The 16,490-nt window shown below is 44.8% G+C and overlaps 1 protein-coding gene across 5 annotated transcripts in view; it reads left to right on the top strand.

Moving 5' to 3' along the window:
- Positions 1 to 16,490, top strand: part of LOC125701409 (ubiquitin-conjugating enzyme E2 variant 1) — a 39,690-nt gene that overhangs the window by 6,957 nt on the left and 16,243 nt on the right. Inside the window, exons 4-7 of one of the 5 annotated variants that reach the window (XM_048963450.1) lie at positions 5,762 to 5,847; positions 6,909 to 7,053; positions 7,659 to 7,871; positions 10,015 to 11,181. In XM_048963450.1, the coding sequence (XP_048819407.1) occupies positions 5,762 to 5,847; positions 6,909 to 7,053; positions 7,659 to 7,871; positions 10,015 to 10,136 (566 nt within the window). In that variant the 3' untranslated portion in view covers positions 10,137 to 11,181. Of the gene's footprint in view, positions 1 to 5,755; positions 5,848 to 6,908; positions 7,054 to 7,658; positions 7,872 to 10,014; positions 11,182 to 14,727; positions 14,848 to 16,490 lie in introns of those variants that run through there. The other 4 variants (XM_048963449.1, XM_048963454.1, XM_048963453.1 and 1 more) reach the window with 4 other exon arrangements.

Below are 16,490 nucleotides of genomic sequence, written 5' to 3'. Positions count from 1 at the left end.
CTTTGAATGCTGGCCCTAATAAGCCACACCTGCATGTCACTGCCTCTGCAGTAACTGCACGCAGCTGTTCTATGTCCTAAACTGTAGTCTCTTTTGAAGACGGACACCACAGTTGTTGCCATGGAAGTGGCAAAACTTCCACTAGACATCTTGTTGCACTTCCCCCTGCACTGCTACAACTTACCTCTGTCTTACTTGCATTAAAAGCGGATCAGTGCAGGAGGTCCAGTTCCTTCCTGCTGCAGAGGACCCTGGGAGCTGTGGAGGTGCAGTGACAAATGTAGCTGCTGGCTGTGCTTGGGTAGCGGCTTGTGGCACCAGCTGTGTGCGCTTGGATTAAGAGATGAGCTCCCCCTGTGTGGAGCTGCTCTCTGGCAGAACAGCTGTGGGCGATTCCCTCAAGGGAAGGCTGAGCCTGTCTCCTTGCCTAATGCTCCTGGCAGCAGGGGGATGCTGGTGGCACAGCTCCACCTGAGCTTCCCTGCTCGCTTGTGTGCTCAGTAGATGTGCTATTGCTCTTCATGTCAGCTGCGGTGGCTGAGAGACAAGGAAGGCTCTGTTTGCTTCCTGTGTTGTTGGGGGCTTTCTTAAAGTTGCAGTAGGCTTTGTCTGGAGAATTTTACAGTGAATTTTATCATTCACTGAGAATGATGCCTCTTTCACTTCAGAACACCCAGTAGTGCTGGAGGGCTGCCCTAACAAAGAAACACATTTTCAGAAAGAAAGCAATTAAGATATTACTGAAGAAGTACCCACAGTGGTGCTTGTTTAAGAACCTGAGGCTTAGGTAAGATTATCAGAATTTTGCTATTTAAACATGCCAGGTGTTTCACAAACTCTCTATCAACTGGGGAAATAGTAGGAATAGAGGAATAATCCTCTTACTTAGCACTAACAGACTGAGATTGAAGATATGAAAATAAAATTATGCAGTTCCAGTCAAGTTCATTGGGTAGTGATCCTCAGCCAAGGCATGCTTTTATGAGATGAACATTTGCCTTGGGTTCTGCAGATGCTTGCCTCCAGGACAGATAGCATCCTTATTCCTTGGGGATCTCTTTCACCTGGTATCTTCTGGCAGTGTCACAAGCTGCACGGTTTGTGCCCTAGAGACACATAAAATCCAGACCCTTCTTTTATTTCAAATCTCAGCTGTTCTCTGCTTGCTCACTCTGTCAGCTCTTCTGACTTTCTCAGTTGGACCTCACCAGAATGATTAGCTGTTTTCTTCTTGCTCTTAAGCTGTTGTGCTTTATACCTGCTCAGGGGGTTATGTTCTTGGTGTCGCAGCTTGCCATAGCATCACAGCCCTGCCTGCACCAAGCTGTAACTGACTGCACCAAAGTAAAGCTGCTGAGTGTGGGATGCAGGTGACTGAGTTGTTTTATTTTTATAAGCACGTAAGCAACAAACAGCTGATACTTCAGTATTTTGATTTCTGAACAGTGCAACATTTCTCTGTTGTGACATTGGCCAAACTTCCCTGCCCCGCAGTGCTATAACACAGTCCTTACATACACTGATTAAAAATGCTGTTATATAATGTTATTAGTTAAGTAAAACTTTTTTTTTTTTTTTTTTTTTTTTTTTTGCAAACACACAGACTCGCTCTGTCTGTTGCACACCATACCTGAAGCACGCAGCTCTGGCTTCCTTCTGCTGGTGCCTGGGAGCTGCTGGGCTGCAGGAAGTTGTACATGGCTCTCTTAGAAGAGAAGGCCTTAAGCACAGACTGGGGCGTCTTCCTTTGGTACTTGAGGAGCAGTGAGCTTTCTGTGGCCTTGGCTCCTGCGTATTGCTTGGTGTCCCAACAGGCCACAGCAGGAGCAGAGCAGCCGTGACTCAAGCACTATCTGTGTCAGCATGCTGCCATCCTGCGCCCTGTGCCTGCGAGTAATGTCATGTCCTGCGTGTTCCCTGGCACGTCCCTGGTGCCAGCGAGCACTTCCTTCCTCAGCAATGCCCCATGGGTGTCTGCCAAGGGTCACAGCTGGGAGAGAACAGCCATTCTCGCAGTCTGATGTGTCTGTCGTGCTCCCTTAGTCTGAAATGCCTGCAGCTGCCTGAAGTGCACCTTCATTCTCTCCTGATTCAGCAGTTTGCTTGCACAGCAAAAAATCCTGCTGCTTTGAGAAGCTTCTGCAGCTTGCTTCTGAACTGCAGCACCATATCTCCCTGTGTTCTCAGCATAGTTACTCTCTCCTCAGATGCAGACCTGAGATGGGCTCGACTGTAGGAGGTAAAGAAATTAATGTGTACAGAGCAGTATTTTCCTGGTGCTTTACAGGTCTGTCTTCTAACAGTGTGTAAACCTGCTGGGTACAGTCCATACACATATGCTGCAGTTGTACCCTGCGTTTCTGACCTTACAGTTAAATCTTAACTAATGCTCAGGGCTGTTGGGCTGTCCTACCTTGCCATCCCAGCCTTGATGACAGAGCAACAAGATCAGTTCCACAAGAGGAAGGTAACTGAACACCCATGCTTTGGTTTTCCAAAGGCACACCTTAGTTTTTTATAACTGGGGACAATGCCAAGTGTATGAGAACACTGAGATTAACTCTTTGGTGTCTGATATGCCTTCTGAGTCTGCAGGAGGATGCAAGTGTGACCTGCGGTACAGTGTTTTTCTTCTTTTCATACAACTCTTCATACTCCTTTGTTCTTTCCTTTCAGCTTTCTACCATTTGGCATCCACACAACATATGAGCTGTTAGTTGAGTGGTCAGTTTTTTGCCTTTTAGCTATTCTTCCTGCTGTTGTTGTGTGCTCTGAGAATGCAGTGTGCTGAAGGCACTGGGGGATTAATAGGGTGATTACCTCAGCGAGAACGGTGTTCACTTGTAGTAGAGCAAAGCGTTTGGATATCTTTCCCTCGAATCAAGGCTGTTTGCTCTTTCGGTTGCTGGATGCAGATTCCAAAGCCACTGTGCTGCTCGTGTAGCTTTCATTTTTTCTCTGAAACAAGCATACAGAACTTACTGCTTATAAAGTGTGGGCTGTATTCACTGCAATAAGATGATACACAAACATAGTGGTGGGTGCTTCTTCCTTTAAGAATTTGGGCTGCTTGGGTTGAATCCAGGTGGATTCAGCAGGGGGAATCTATAATGTAGAAAGAAAGCATTTTGGTGAAGTAGGTGCCATGTTAGCCTGTTTCTCCCTTTTTGTAATGAGAGCGACGGAGACAGAAGGAATGTAGAGGTGAAGGATAAGCTCAGCAAAATGTAACCAGGAGAAGGCTGTACGTGAAGTATACTGTGCCATGTGTACCGGAGGAAAGTGCTGTGCCCTGAAGCTTAAGAGCACTTGATCAATAGTGACAGAACAATCTGGTCCTTCTTCATGTTCTAAAAAAGCAAAAACCTGTTCTTCAGCAATCCCGCTTGTGTTAGAAGAACTTCATAAAATGGACTCTTGAGGCAGCTGACCAAAATGCCCTGGTTGGTGGTTAGAAGATCAGGTGAGGTCCAAGTCAGGGCTGGTGTAAATTGCATGACTTACAAGGAGATGCACATTGGTTGTTTTTAATTCCTGGCATATCTCCTGCCAGCCTGTGTCACTGATGCCTTCAGTTCTTGAGAGGGAGAGGAGTAACAGAATGGTTTGGAACTAAAGCAAGAGGAACTGATATACCAATGCTTATAACTTTTGATTTGGATCACAGATGTGTTGCAATTGCCTTGCCTAAGTTCTTAGCAGGCAGAGGTGTACCTGCCTGCCACAGAAAGCTTTGCTCTATGATGGAGAAGCTGCACTTGAGGGAGGTTTTCAGACAGAGAAGCAATTTCTGGCCAGTGGAGGAGAAAACCTGATTTCTCCTGATTTCTCTAAACATCAGCAGGGAAAACTGAAGAACTAAGTTCCAGCTGCTCTGCCCCAGCCCTGTGGCTGCGTTGGTGAGGGCAGGCAGGCAGTTACGGGCTCCTTCCTGATCTCCTAGACGTGCCAGGAGTAACTGACTGTGCCTTATGCTCTGACCATCAAATGAGAGGAGGGGATTGCTAACTAAGATGCTTTGAAACGCACGCTATGAGCACTCTTTGTATTTCTATTGCTGTGACCTTTTTACAGCAGACTGCAAGTTCGGTACGTAGCACCTCAGCTGCCATGAACTTTTTGTATGATTCTTGAGGGATTTGCACTGAGATCAGACTGTGTTCCCATGTGCATATGTAATGCAGTAGCTGTTTAGAAATCTGGATAGCACTTCTGCTTAACCAGAGCTGCAGCTAAGAGGTGTGTTCTGCCTTTCCCTGTCAGAGCTTTAATGCTCCAGAGAGCCGCCAGGTGTGTGTACATGCACTGAGCAGTTGGCCAGTCTCAGAATAATTGAGCAGGCACAGCTCTCTGCGATATGTACTAACCTGAAAGGACAGCACTGCAGTGGAAAAGGACTCTGATTCTTAATCTGATTTATTCTTCAAATCTGGATTTGATTCAAACAGTTCATCTGGTTAACCTCTATAATAAACTGCTCAGAGCAAGGCATGCAGGCTACGACTGGTACCTCTGAATGTCTGTGTTCTTTGATGAGCAGCATCTGACCGTCTTAAATTCTTTGAGTGCACAGGTCCCAAGGCAGTGTTCCTCCTCTGTGCTGTGCTGCTACAGCTGTATTGCTGTACTGTCTGTTATATTCCCCCAGCCTCCAAGTTACAAATAAGGGCAATTTTTGAATTTTCTTCCTCAAAAGTGTCAAGATCCTGGCAGTAGCACTTATGCAGGAGGGCATCTCGGACTGCGTTGGAAACTATTTCTCAAGGGCTTAGGAACCTGGGAGTAGGATTTCTTCTACAGATGCAGAACAATTGTGTATTTGTGAACAACATCTGACAGATCTGTGACTGACTGGAAAATGTACTGCTGTTCTGATCAAATAACATCTCTTATGTTCTTACTCTTAAGTGTCAGGATTGCCCCGAAACTTGAATAGTGGGTACAGGATTATCCAGAGAAGGAAGGCAGAAATGTGCAAGAATGCAAGAACTGAAAATTATCTTTAATTGGTGCCAATGGCAAGAATTTAGAACCTGTCATCTGGAAAAATTCTATTGTAGTAAACTGTGTTTAATGGTGTACCTGAAGTGGTGTCAAAGTGTGACAGGTGTGGGCTGTCCCGTAGAGTGAGTCATGAACCTGGGCCGCTGCCTGAAGCACGGCAGGTGATAAAGGCACCAAGTTGTTTGCCATTCCGATCTTATTTAGTCAGCAGTCTTCCTTTGCCATGGAGTGATTTCTTCATTGTTGCTTATGTGGAATGTCGTAGTTCTGTGTTCCTTGCCTGCAGATACAAGGGACCAAGGGAGAAGAAGAAGGGTCTGCTGACAGTAGCATTTTTGGAGTAGTTTTAGCAGCTATAATTGTAGCAAATAATCTGTTAAACACTGTGAATGAAGAAAGGTGGGTAGATCCAGGGAGAAGGCGCATTTGAAAATGATCTAAATGACATGGTTTAAATGTATTAATCTTTTGTGTGCCAGCAATTGCAAAGATTAACAAGCTCTTCTCTAGGAGATGGACAGAGACAAAGCTCATTGTTTATAGTGAAAAGCTGTCCACTCGATACCTTGTTAACCATTGTTCCTAGTTACTTGGCCTTAGATGTATTCAGGTTGGGTAGATCTCACCTGGCTGTAAACATCTGATGTAAAAGTAGATAAACAAATAAATCTGTGAAAACAAGTAGACAGTGTGGATGTATCAGTAAAAAAATGATTTTGCATATCTAACTGTATGTCTCTCTTCATTCAAGTTGCAGGTGTAATTACAGCAGACTTTCTATCAGGATTATTTCACTGGGGGGCAGACACCTGGGGATCTGTGGAGCTACCCATTGTTGGAAAGGTTTGAGATTCTTATCCTTAAACATTAAAAAATAATGAAATCCTGTTCTGAAACACTTCCAGTATTCTCAGCTGTGTTGGACAGGTACCCTTCTTGCAGCTTGCAGGTGTAACCAACTCCTCTGCTTTGTACTGTCCTCTTCTTAATGGCACAATATATTGCTGGTGCGGTGCTCCAAGCACCATGCTTACATGTTGTCCTGGTGACATGTGCGAGGTGATGCTGTTACATTTTATCACCCTGATTAGCTTTGCACACAGATCTGCAATACCAGTGTTCACAAGCCTTCCCAAGTGGCAGTGAAGTAGCTTGTGGCACACAAGTGTAGAAACCTGACTAGACTTATATAGAGCTTCCAAGAGGTGGAAGTACAGAATTTCCCTGTCCTGCTTCACCAAGAGTTCTGTTCCTGCAGCTGAACTCTTTAGCAGTTCTATAGAAAATATGAAGAAGCTCTAGTGAAAGGTTTTTCTACTTCTTGGTGCCCCCGGCTGCTATTGTAAATGATGTATTACACACAAAGCTACCAATGCCAGATACTTAGAGGAAAATGTACTGACATAATAAACAGTAACCTGTTTATTAAGATAGCCATTCTCATAACTACCGTTAGTTGTTCCTCACAGTCTAATATTAGTACATTCTCTTAAAAAAAAAAAAAAAAAAAAGTGTATATGGGATATTCCTTGCAGTTATTCAGAAATAAGAGAACCAGCTCAGTGAAATTCAGCCTGTTGATTTTGAACTTAATTTTGTTTGCCTTCAACAGATTTAGTAGTCCATTACTGTCTGTATCTGTGGAACATGTGTCAAGGGGGAAAAAAAGCGCCGCAGGAAACTGTATTACACTAACAGCAGGGCTCACAATGATGAGAATGCCTCTGCATGAACTACACGTGTGTTGGAGGCAAATAACGATCCTTGTTTTACTATCCCTCTCCTACTTACTACTTTTGCACTCTCTCTCTTCTGAGACTGTATATTCAGATGCCATTTCAGGTTTTTCTTTTTTTCTTTTCATGATAAATCTTGGGACACATTTTCTCAACTTGTTTTCTCAGGCTTTCATCAGACCCTTTAGAGAACATCATATTGACCCTACAGCAATTACCAGGCATGATTTCATAGAGACCAACGGAGACAACTGCTTCATGACGTTGGTCCCATTGGCAAACATGGCATACAAATTTGTTTCCTTTTCCCCAGGTAAGCTGTTAGCCACGACTTACGTGGATTTGGCATTTTTGTTGATGAGGACAGAAGAAATCAATGAATGTGAAATGACAAATAATTGCTGTTGGAAACACAGTCCTCCCTAGAGGAGCAGGGGAGGGAAACTGTTTTACTTGAAGGGGAAGCAAACATTTTCTTTAGCCCAACAACAAATCTCTGAAGAGTCTTCTAAGGAAGTATTAGAAGTAAACTTCTCCTACAGCAAGAAATCAAACTAAGCAAGAAAACTCTTTGCTGTAAACCACATTAAATGCTTCATCTGTGTGTAGAAGTACTTTAATTGAATGCTAGACGAGCAAGAATTAAAGATGATTAATTTAATTTCATAGATAAAAATTCAGGGTTTAACTTCCTGTTTACTGCAACTTGGCAATGCTGACACATCCCAGTCTTTCTTGTGATATATGGAAGCTATTTATGGCTCATTGGCTCTTACGACATTTGCTGAAGCAACTTTTTTGAGGCCCTTGATATTTCCTGCAGTTCCAGTCAGGTCTGGCTGAGCAATACCACACTTTCCTAGTAGAAATTTACTTTTTTATGAAAAACTATTTAAAGATATAAATCTTGTTTTGCAGAAGCACTGTATGAAACATGTCCTTGGGAGTGCTATGTCTTTGCCCTTATCATCTTCATAACCATGACGAACCAGATTCACAAGTGGTCTCACACGTATTTTGGTCTTCCACGCTGGGTCATCTTTCTACAGGACTGGCATGTTATCCTGCCTCGGAAACATCACAGGATTCACCATGTATCTCCACATGAGACATACTTCTGCATTACAACTGGTACTGTCATCTGGTTCATACTGCAAAGTGTTGGATTTTGTTTTTTTGGTAGTCTCGTATAATTCCCATGGCAAGATGTAATTTAGTGACAGTCTATTAAATACAGAAAAAGGCATGTTGTAAGTTTTAGTAAGAGCTCCTGCAGCCATAATTATTATTGTTACATTAAAAAAATGAGTAAGATTTATGACTGGATAGAAGATAACTTTCAGTGAGGTAGGCAGTCTTATTGAGATCTAATTGCCCAGTATCTTGGGAACCTCATCCTAGCAACACATTTTGCTCACTGAAGTGCTAAAGCTACTGATACTTCTTGCTCAAAGAGCATCATTTCATCTGCCAGTGCAGCTCACCTTGAATTTTCATTTCTAAAGCAAAACTTCTGGATTTTCATCATTTATTCTATCTCATTTGAGGCAGAGGAGAGGACAGACTTAGAGGAAACTGACTGTGGGTTCCTGTGTCTGTGTTCAGTGCTGTGCCTCCTGTGGAGACCGGTATACTCACCAGTGTTGCACAGTTCTGAACAAGCTATCAAGTCAATCAGATGACTGGAAATAAGCTATTGTTCTTACTTCTGTTGTTGGCTTTTACAAGCAGTTTCTGTCAGTTTTGAAATCTCTATCAGGAAAAAAATCTAGTTCTTATGACCAGAATTACAATTTCTAAGAAACTTGACTTCACAGATGATCACAAAAATCTTGGCACCTCATGAGTTTTTTCAGTCCCACTATGTCCTGAAGTGATACAGTAGAACACTGAAAGTTGGAGCTGGACTGTTCAGTGTTCTTGAGCTAGTTACTTCTTTGTTCTTGTTTAAAATTTTAAAAAAATCTTCATACCATTTTACTGTGATGTGAAGCAGTGTGATAGATTGTATATTTGATTTTTTTTTTTTTTTTTCCAGTGGAGTAGTGTTTCCATAGTTATAATTGCTTTTCTAGAACATGAACGATGGAAAGGACAGAAATAAGCTATCCATGTGCTATTTAAAGTGAACCTTCACTGTGTGAATACGAGTAGTTACTGTAATACACTTGTTAGTTAATAAGTGCAGAGCACATTTAAGAGAAGACAGCCACATCCAAGGAGTATGCTTTAAGAGCTGACCTGTGCACTTCTGCTGTCTCTTTCCTCTAGCAGAACTGCTGCTAGCTCACTGTTCCCATTGTGGTTACAACGTCTTCATTCTGCCTTTCCTTCGCTGTTGTTTCCTTTTGCTTTTTTTCCTTGTTCCAGAAATACACATCAAAGCCCTTCTGAATTCATCATGAGGCCTATTAAACCTGTATGACTTCAGCCTCACAATCCTACTAAGCACTTAAACTACCCTAAATTTGCAAGCTAGGAAAGATGCATTAAACTTTTGTTACATTATGCCATTTAGTGCCATTTTTACGTAAGTACAAGGAGCCTGTCCCATATCAACCCGTTGAAGCCTTCCTGGTGACTTGGAAGCAGAAGTGAGGTTAGCTGAGCTGTGTGCTTTTGGGTGCATGCTGCTAGCAGTGCTGTCCTTTTAATCCAGGAACTGTTCACCTTCTGCTTCTGTTAAGTGCAGCATGGTGCTACAGCAAGGCTTCCCCACCACAGCTTTAATAGCAATCAGTTAAGCAAACTTAAATGTGTTATGCCTTCCCTGGGTGAAAATAAAAGTACTTTAAAAGGGAACATTGATATTGGCACTATCAATGCTTGAGGCTTTTTGTAAGGAAAAGTTTCTACTTTATTCTTAGCGTTGTTTAGGTTCCTGAGATCTCAGTTTTTCTAGAAAGTGTAAGTAGCACTCATAATGCATTTTGGCATCGTGTTACGTGTGTGTATTGTCCTGCTGTACAAACTAGTGAGAAAAACGGGGAAAAAGCCATGCTGGCTCTTGGTCATGGGGAAACTAACCTAGAGGGGAAATAATTGAAATTGCTGGGTCTTGTTTGTTTGAATGTCAGTGCTGAATCTGAAGTGCTGCTAATACAAACATCTTGCTTTTAACACACATCAGTTAAACTTGATGACCTCTTTGTGACAGCTTTGCAGTGGCTGTAGTCCACCTCTTAGCTATTTCCTTTGTGTTTAAATTAAAGATGTCACTGAATACTGCAATACTTTGGATGCTGTGATGAACTTTTTTTTTTCTTCCACTTAGGTTGGCTGAACTATCCATTAGAGAAGATTGGATTCTGGAGGTGTTTGGAGAACATGATCCAAGGACTTACTGGGGAGAAGCCAAGAGCAGATGACATGAAATGGGCTCAGAAAATTAAATAACTTTTGCCAGCCGTCTGCAGTCCTTACCTTTGTTGCCAATTTTTTTTTTTTTTAAAGAAGCCATCAGCCAAATTCAAGACCTGCAAAGAAATAACAGACTCTAAAGCACAAACTAAGAAGTGCTAACAGATTGTAATTTAAAGAACTAATTCTTAAAACAATACTTGAAGATGATTACTTTTACTGAGCACCTTTTGTTTAGCCAAGTCGCTTACATCCTAGAAAGTACTTCATCACTGTATTTTGTAAAGCTGTCAGGCAAGCCAGAAGGCAGGACAGTTACTTCATTGGTACGTGGTGGCTTTGTAAACGTGTTGTATCAACATTATTTAACACTTCAAAAATAGCTTGTTGCCTAAGACCTCTGGGGGGAATGGTGACCACAGTTTGTCACTTCATGTTTGAGTCCAAATAACACTGCATGAAAACAGTGTGGCAGTACTGGAAGCCTATAAAATTGTCACTGTTCAATGCACTCTTTGTTTGGTAAACTTGCAGCTCCATCTTTGCTATCATGTTGAATCTAACTGATGTAATGTGGAACAGAACTTTGAGAATCTCACTCCACCAGTGGGTCATGAATCCTTAAGTGTCCTCAGTTTCCCTTAACATAAAATTGTTCTACTCTCTACATGAAATCGGGCAAACCATTTCTGTATAAGCCTTCAGTTGTACCTTAACAACTGCCTGAGGAGAGGGAGGGCACAGCACATCCTTGCATTTGTTTGTGTGGAGTGCTCACTGCTGAGCCTTCTATTAAGTGTTTCCTACCCTGATAATAAATGTTTGAAATAGTTATAGCATTGGGCACATTGCAAATAGCTGTATTCGAGAGCTCAAGGTATCAAACTTGTAATGTTAGAAGGGAAACGTCAATGACTGATGTTTTGTTCATATTTTTTTTAAGGTGCTTGCTTGTTTCTGTAAATAATATAAGGCCTTAATCTCTTCTGGTGTAACGGAATAATATTTTAATGTGATGTTTGAATGTATATAATATATTTATAACAGCTCAACTGGATAATACTAATCACATTTGTTATGACTTGTTGCTGTTCTTCATTCATACATTCTCAGCATTTAGTCCAGACTTGATCACTTGATTGTAAAATGCAGTTCCAAGCACCTGAGTATTTTGCAGCCTGTTAAGCCTTGTTTAGGTTGAAGTGGTGACTTGTTCTTCAGCTTTGTTAGGAGCTCAGTATTGCATTACACCAGACGTCAGCACCTTTCCAGAAGTGCAATTAGTTGCAATGGCGTTGGATGCTAAGGATAAGATTGGGAAAAAAAATTCCCTTAGCACAATATTAAGTGTTTACATCCAACAGGCACTGAATTGAGTGAATGTGGTTTGCTTCTTGTTTAATTCTCTTCTAAATGAAATCTTACTGAAGGTCAAACCGAAGATTCTCTTCACTATTTGTAAACTGTATTGAGTTTATACTGTACTTTCCTGAAGTGTATGGTAAGGGTTTTTTAAGTCATAGGTTCAGACTGACCTTGACCTTGCTGTGTGTGTAAGCTTTCAAGTACCAATTTTCAGTGATGGATGACACATTGAAGGGTTGGGACTTGGCAACTCTCCTTCAGTGAGAACTGATGAATGCTGAAGTCTGAGCTGGCTTCTACAAATAAAGTCACAGTTGGTACTACAGGTACCAAGTGTTTAATATGCTTAAATGATTCAGACCCTTAAGGACAGCATTTTTACTATTATGTGAAATCGTCTTCTCCAATTGTTACAGTCAGTGCTGGGGTCTCCATGTAGCTTTGATGGTAAAGAACAGTTTGGTAAGCATTTAGTTGAAACTGAGGAAAAGGGAGGAATATTCCTTTTGTAATGCTACTGAGGAAAATAACTGTGTGATTTTGTGTTGCCCTTGTTGAAAAGGGCAGCTCTCACCCAAGTTCTCCCAAGACCAGCCTCGGTGAAGAAGGCCATGCATAGGAACACGCAGTGCTGGGGGCAGCGGCCAGAATCTGCCAGCCTGGTTAGGGGAGGTTGTTACAGGATGTCAAGCTCTTTGTTAATTAATGTTGCTTCTCTTCAATCCAGGTATTTATGAAGCTTGATTCTGTGCTGTATCTGTTGGGTCAAAGTAGTTCCTAGAACACGTAATGATAAAGCTAGTTCTAATTTCCAGGTACTGACTTTTGTATATCACAGACTGATACATGACTATAAATTTTTGTGGGAAGAATGGTAGGTTCCCCTATTGGGCAAGCTGATGTGATGTTCATTACTTTGAATCAGTTAAGTTAGATCCAGTAATATTCACAACTTGTGGCTAAAACTTATTTTAAATTTCTTTGGTGTAACAGGTGTGACAGAAGTTGAACTAAAACGTGATGAATACTGCTGTGGTGGGGATGCAAACAATCGTGTGCCCAGAACAAAGAACACTTCTCCCTCTTCTCCCATTCCAGTGTGCAAGTTCCTACAGTTCTAGGAGTATAGAGTACAAAGCTGTGAGTACAAAGAGCAGTAATAGTTACCTCTCATATCTTGACAGAAATCTAAATTCATGTCTCGTTCTGTCCTGAGGTTCCCGTAATTCATATTCTAACAGTTTTCTAGTCCTTGGTTTTCTCTCTCTCCTGTCCTACTCCCTTCCTTTCTGCTCAATTCACTGGAGTTGAGTAAAGCAGTGTCCTTAGCAGAGTGTTAATGAATGCTGGCTTGGTTCTGGTCTTTCTGCTGGATTCCAGGAGCTCCTTCACCTTTTTAAAGCAGTAGGTGCCTCTGTCAAGTCCACATGGCGATTCTGGAGCAAAAAACAACGTGGGTCCTTCTCAACAGATGTAAATCTGGCTTAAGATGAATTTGCCTTAAGTTGATTAGGAACAGATTAGAGCTAAAACAAAACCAGCCCCTCTGAGGGCCTGTGCTTCAGTGTGACTGACACTTGTAGAGGTTGCTTGGTTTCACTCTGTCACTTCTCAGAAAGATGCAGATGGCCTTCTGCTTCCTGGGGCTCCAGGGCAGCATGTTGCCAGGCTGGTGGCTTCCCTGGCTTTGTGGTTGTCTCACCATGTTGCTCATGGCACTGCAAGGAACAAGTGGGAGCAGATTCCTCATTTTTGCATCTCTAGTGCTGCAGAGCAACCCTAGCACAGTTGTTTGGGGCCTTGTCTACAAGGGGAAGCATTAGCTCTGCGAAAGCAAGGAACGACTGCACGGTGTCCTGTAGTTCCCAGAACAGCAGCAGGAGGGGTGCAGAACAGCCTCCAGCAGCAGAAGCCTGGCAAAATGCTGCCTCAATCCCTGCATGGAGCGGGTCCAAAGTAGGAGGTTTGGGCTGTCGCGAAGTGCCCATACCTGTTATCCCCTCCCGCACCTGGCACAGAGGGGAGGGGACTGCTGCAGTGGGGCTGCACTGAGCACCCACCTTGCCCCAGAACTGCAGCAGTTCCAACGGGAGCACCTGGCATCTGCACCCCTAGCTCCTGGTCAGGTTTGCTGAGCAATCGTGCCACCTAGCTTCTGCCCTGTTCACTTCCTCTGCTGCTCTCAGCCTGTCTGAAATAAAGCCTTAGGATTAAATTGTAATCTAACCAGCAAGACTGGTGTTGCTATTTTTAAAGCAGCGTCAATGAATAACTGGTAGAAATGGTACCGTGGCTGTTTGCAGCTAAAAGCTGTGCTCTTTGGAGTTGATGTAACAGAATAAGGGTTTGAATGACAGTAATGAGCCTTTAAATCTTTTACTTAGTAATAATTTCTGTGAAATTTCTATGTGATGTCTCAGGACAAAATTTTGGGAATATATAGTGTAAGACAAAGCAGAATTCATTAATTCATTTCCTTTCAGGTTTTTGTTATTGTTTGTTTCCTTCTTCTTACTGTACTGATTATAGAGAGCTAAGGAAAAATTGTGCTGATGAAGCACAGCGCTGTAGGTCCTCCTGCTGTTGTGTCTCATCTGGCCTTGGCTTTTCCAGATTCCATATCTGGATAGTGCCAGCCTTCAGGAGCACAGTGGGGACAGCCATCTGCGCCGTGTCTTCCCTGCTGCAGAAGGGAGGGCCTGGATCACGGGCTGGAGCACGAAGGGCTGCTGCCTGCTCACCTGGGCTGTGGTCACAGGAGCTGCACGGAGCGCGCGCAGCAGCACGGTGCTGTCCGCTCGTGCAGCACAGGTTGCTGTCAGTGTTTGACTGCAACAAGAGAATGTCAGCGAATGAAATGACCGTGTTACACCACTGGTATTTTCCTTAGCTGAAAATGTAATGGGAAGACGTTTGGCAAGAAAATACATAAACAACATGAGATTATTACCAAGTGACTGTGGGTAATTTAAGATCATTAGAAGCTAAATGCTGCCTGTGTTCTGGCCATAACGAACGTGATTTGGCAATTGTTAATTCCATTGGAGTCTTATAGGATGTTAAATACTTAAAAGCCCGTGCTTCAAGCACCTCTGCAGGAGTTAGGGCTCTGCTTTCCCCGAGACAAGCCGGCTGCCGACCTGGGGGGTGCACGAACAGCTCGGGCACCCCCCGCCAAACAGAAAGCGCGGCTAAGCTCGTGTGTGCCCGCCCGCGCGACAAGGCTTCCCGCGCGCACCACAGAGCTCGCCGCCGCCGCCGCCTCGCCTTTAGCGCGCGCCCGCCCGCACCGCGAGGCCTCGCTTCCCGCGTTGGGTTGACGCGGCGGCAGAGGCGGGGCTCCGGCGGCAGCGGCGCAAGATGGCGGCCACCACGGGTGCGGGTGAGCGGGCGGCGGGGCCGGGCCGGGACGGGGGGCGCCGGGCGGGGCCGCCCCTCGCTGCGGGGCAGCAGGCGGCGGGGTCGAGCCGGAAGGGGCCGCCGGAGAGGCGAGGGCTGCGGTGAAGAGGAAGGGGGCGGCGGGGGCCGGGCCGAGGGGCGCAGTGGCCGGCCGCGGGGCGGCAGGGCCGGGCTCGTCTCCTTCCTCTTCGCCGCAGCCTCGCCGGGGCTGCGAGGCCTCGCGGCGGAGGCCTGGCTGGGGGGACTGGGGCCGAGGGTTGCGGCCGGGCGTGACTCGGTGGAGGGAGCCGCGGAACGCCCCGCGCGGAGGCTTCGGAGCCGCTCCCGGCCGCCCCCGGCCCGCAGTGAGTCCCGGCTCCGGGGTGCGGGCGGAACGCGGCGCTCTCGGGGTGAGCGGCGGCTGTCGGGGGGTCGGGGCCCGAGGGTGCCGCTTCCGAAGGGCTCAGGAAGTTGAATGCTGATTTCCTGCCTCGTTCTGCTTCTGCTGTGAATGGTTAAACGGCCCATGGTCACCTTTTGCGCATTAAACTAAATGGCAGTAACCAGACCTCGATGTTTCTTTTCTTGCTGATCCTTTCTGGTCAACCTCTGCTGACCAAATAACGCAGTTTCATTCCTGTTTGCCAATCTCATCCATCTGCTCTTGTAAACAGTGCCCGGCGTGCCCTAGCAGCACCACGCTGAGATTGCATTCTCTGGTGATAAATGTGGGATCGTCCAAGGGCTGCACCGTGAGGTACAGCAGAAATATCTAGAGGTACTTTCCTTACAGATAGGTTTCTGCTGGTGGCTTTCCAGCCTTCGAGAATAAGTGTCACAGTGCAGTTAATTCCTAGTGACCAAGTTCATAAAAAGGTTCTGTGCATAGAAGCAGGCGGCTGTGAGGTGTGGAGCACTTGTTAAAGCCCATGGACGGTGCGGATTTCCACTACCGCATTATCTCACTTCTCCACTCCTATAACTGTATCAGTCTGCTGACTTTCGATTTCCTACACGTCTGGAAAAGCAAGGCCAGTGATCGTTGCTTTTAAACCAGTGCAGCTTCGTGAGTTATTGCCTGGGTGGTCATGGGGGAGGGGAGATGGAGATCCAAACTCCAGCAACTGAGTCTGGAGCCAGCCCTGCACAGTTCCTCCATGCTTTTGGGATGAGCTGTATGCTGGTAGCCACTGTCCATCAGCTGCACTGTGCCTTCGGATTGCTGTGTTACCTTGCATCCTCCTGAATTTTCCCTGGCCTTCAGTGTTGGAAGCAGTACAGAGCCAGAGAGGTGGCAAGCAGGTGCTCAGCTCCTTGCCCCTAGAACATGAGCATCAGACAAGCACTGCGCATAGCTGTTCTTGAGGTCCTGTTTGTTGAAGTGCTGCTGGCAAGAGGAAATAGTGCAAAACAGTATGTGTCAAAAAAAATGTGTTGCTGAAACAGTGAACTTGGGCAGTAAGCCCCGTGGTTGGGACTGAGGAATTTTGCATACAGATCCATGGCTTGCACTGGTGTGGGTCTGGGTGCTTTGTCCAGTTGTGAATCCAGACTGCTGTACTTACCACCAACCTGCTTTGTCTGGGTGTACTAGTAAAGTATGGCTGGAGATTGTCCTTTCTGAAAAAGAGCAACATAGTGTCTAGT

The sequence above is a fragment of the Lagopus muta genome, chromosome 16, assembly GCF_023343835.1.
Source record: "Lagopus muta isolate bLagMut1 chromosome 16, bLagMut1 primary, whole genome shotgun sequence".
Taxonomy (NCBI): domain Eukaryota; kingdom Metazoa; phylum Chordata; class Aves; order Galliformes; family Phasianidae; genus Lagopus; species Lagopus muta.
This window is presented reverse-complemented; position numbering and strand designations above follow the sequence as displayed.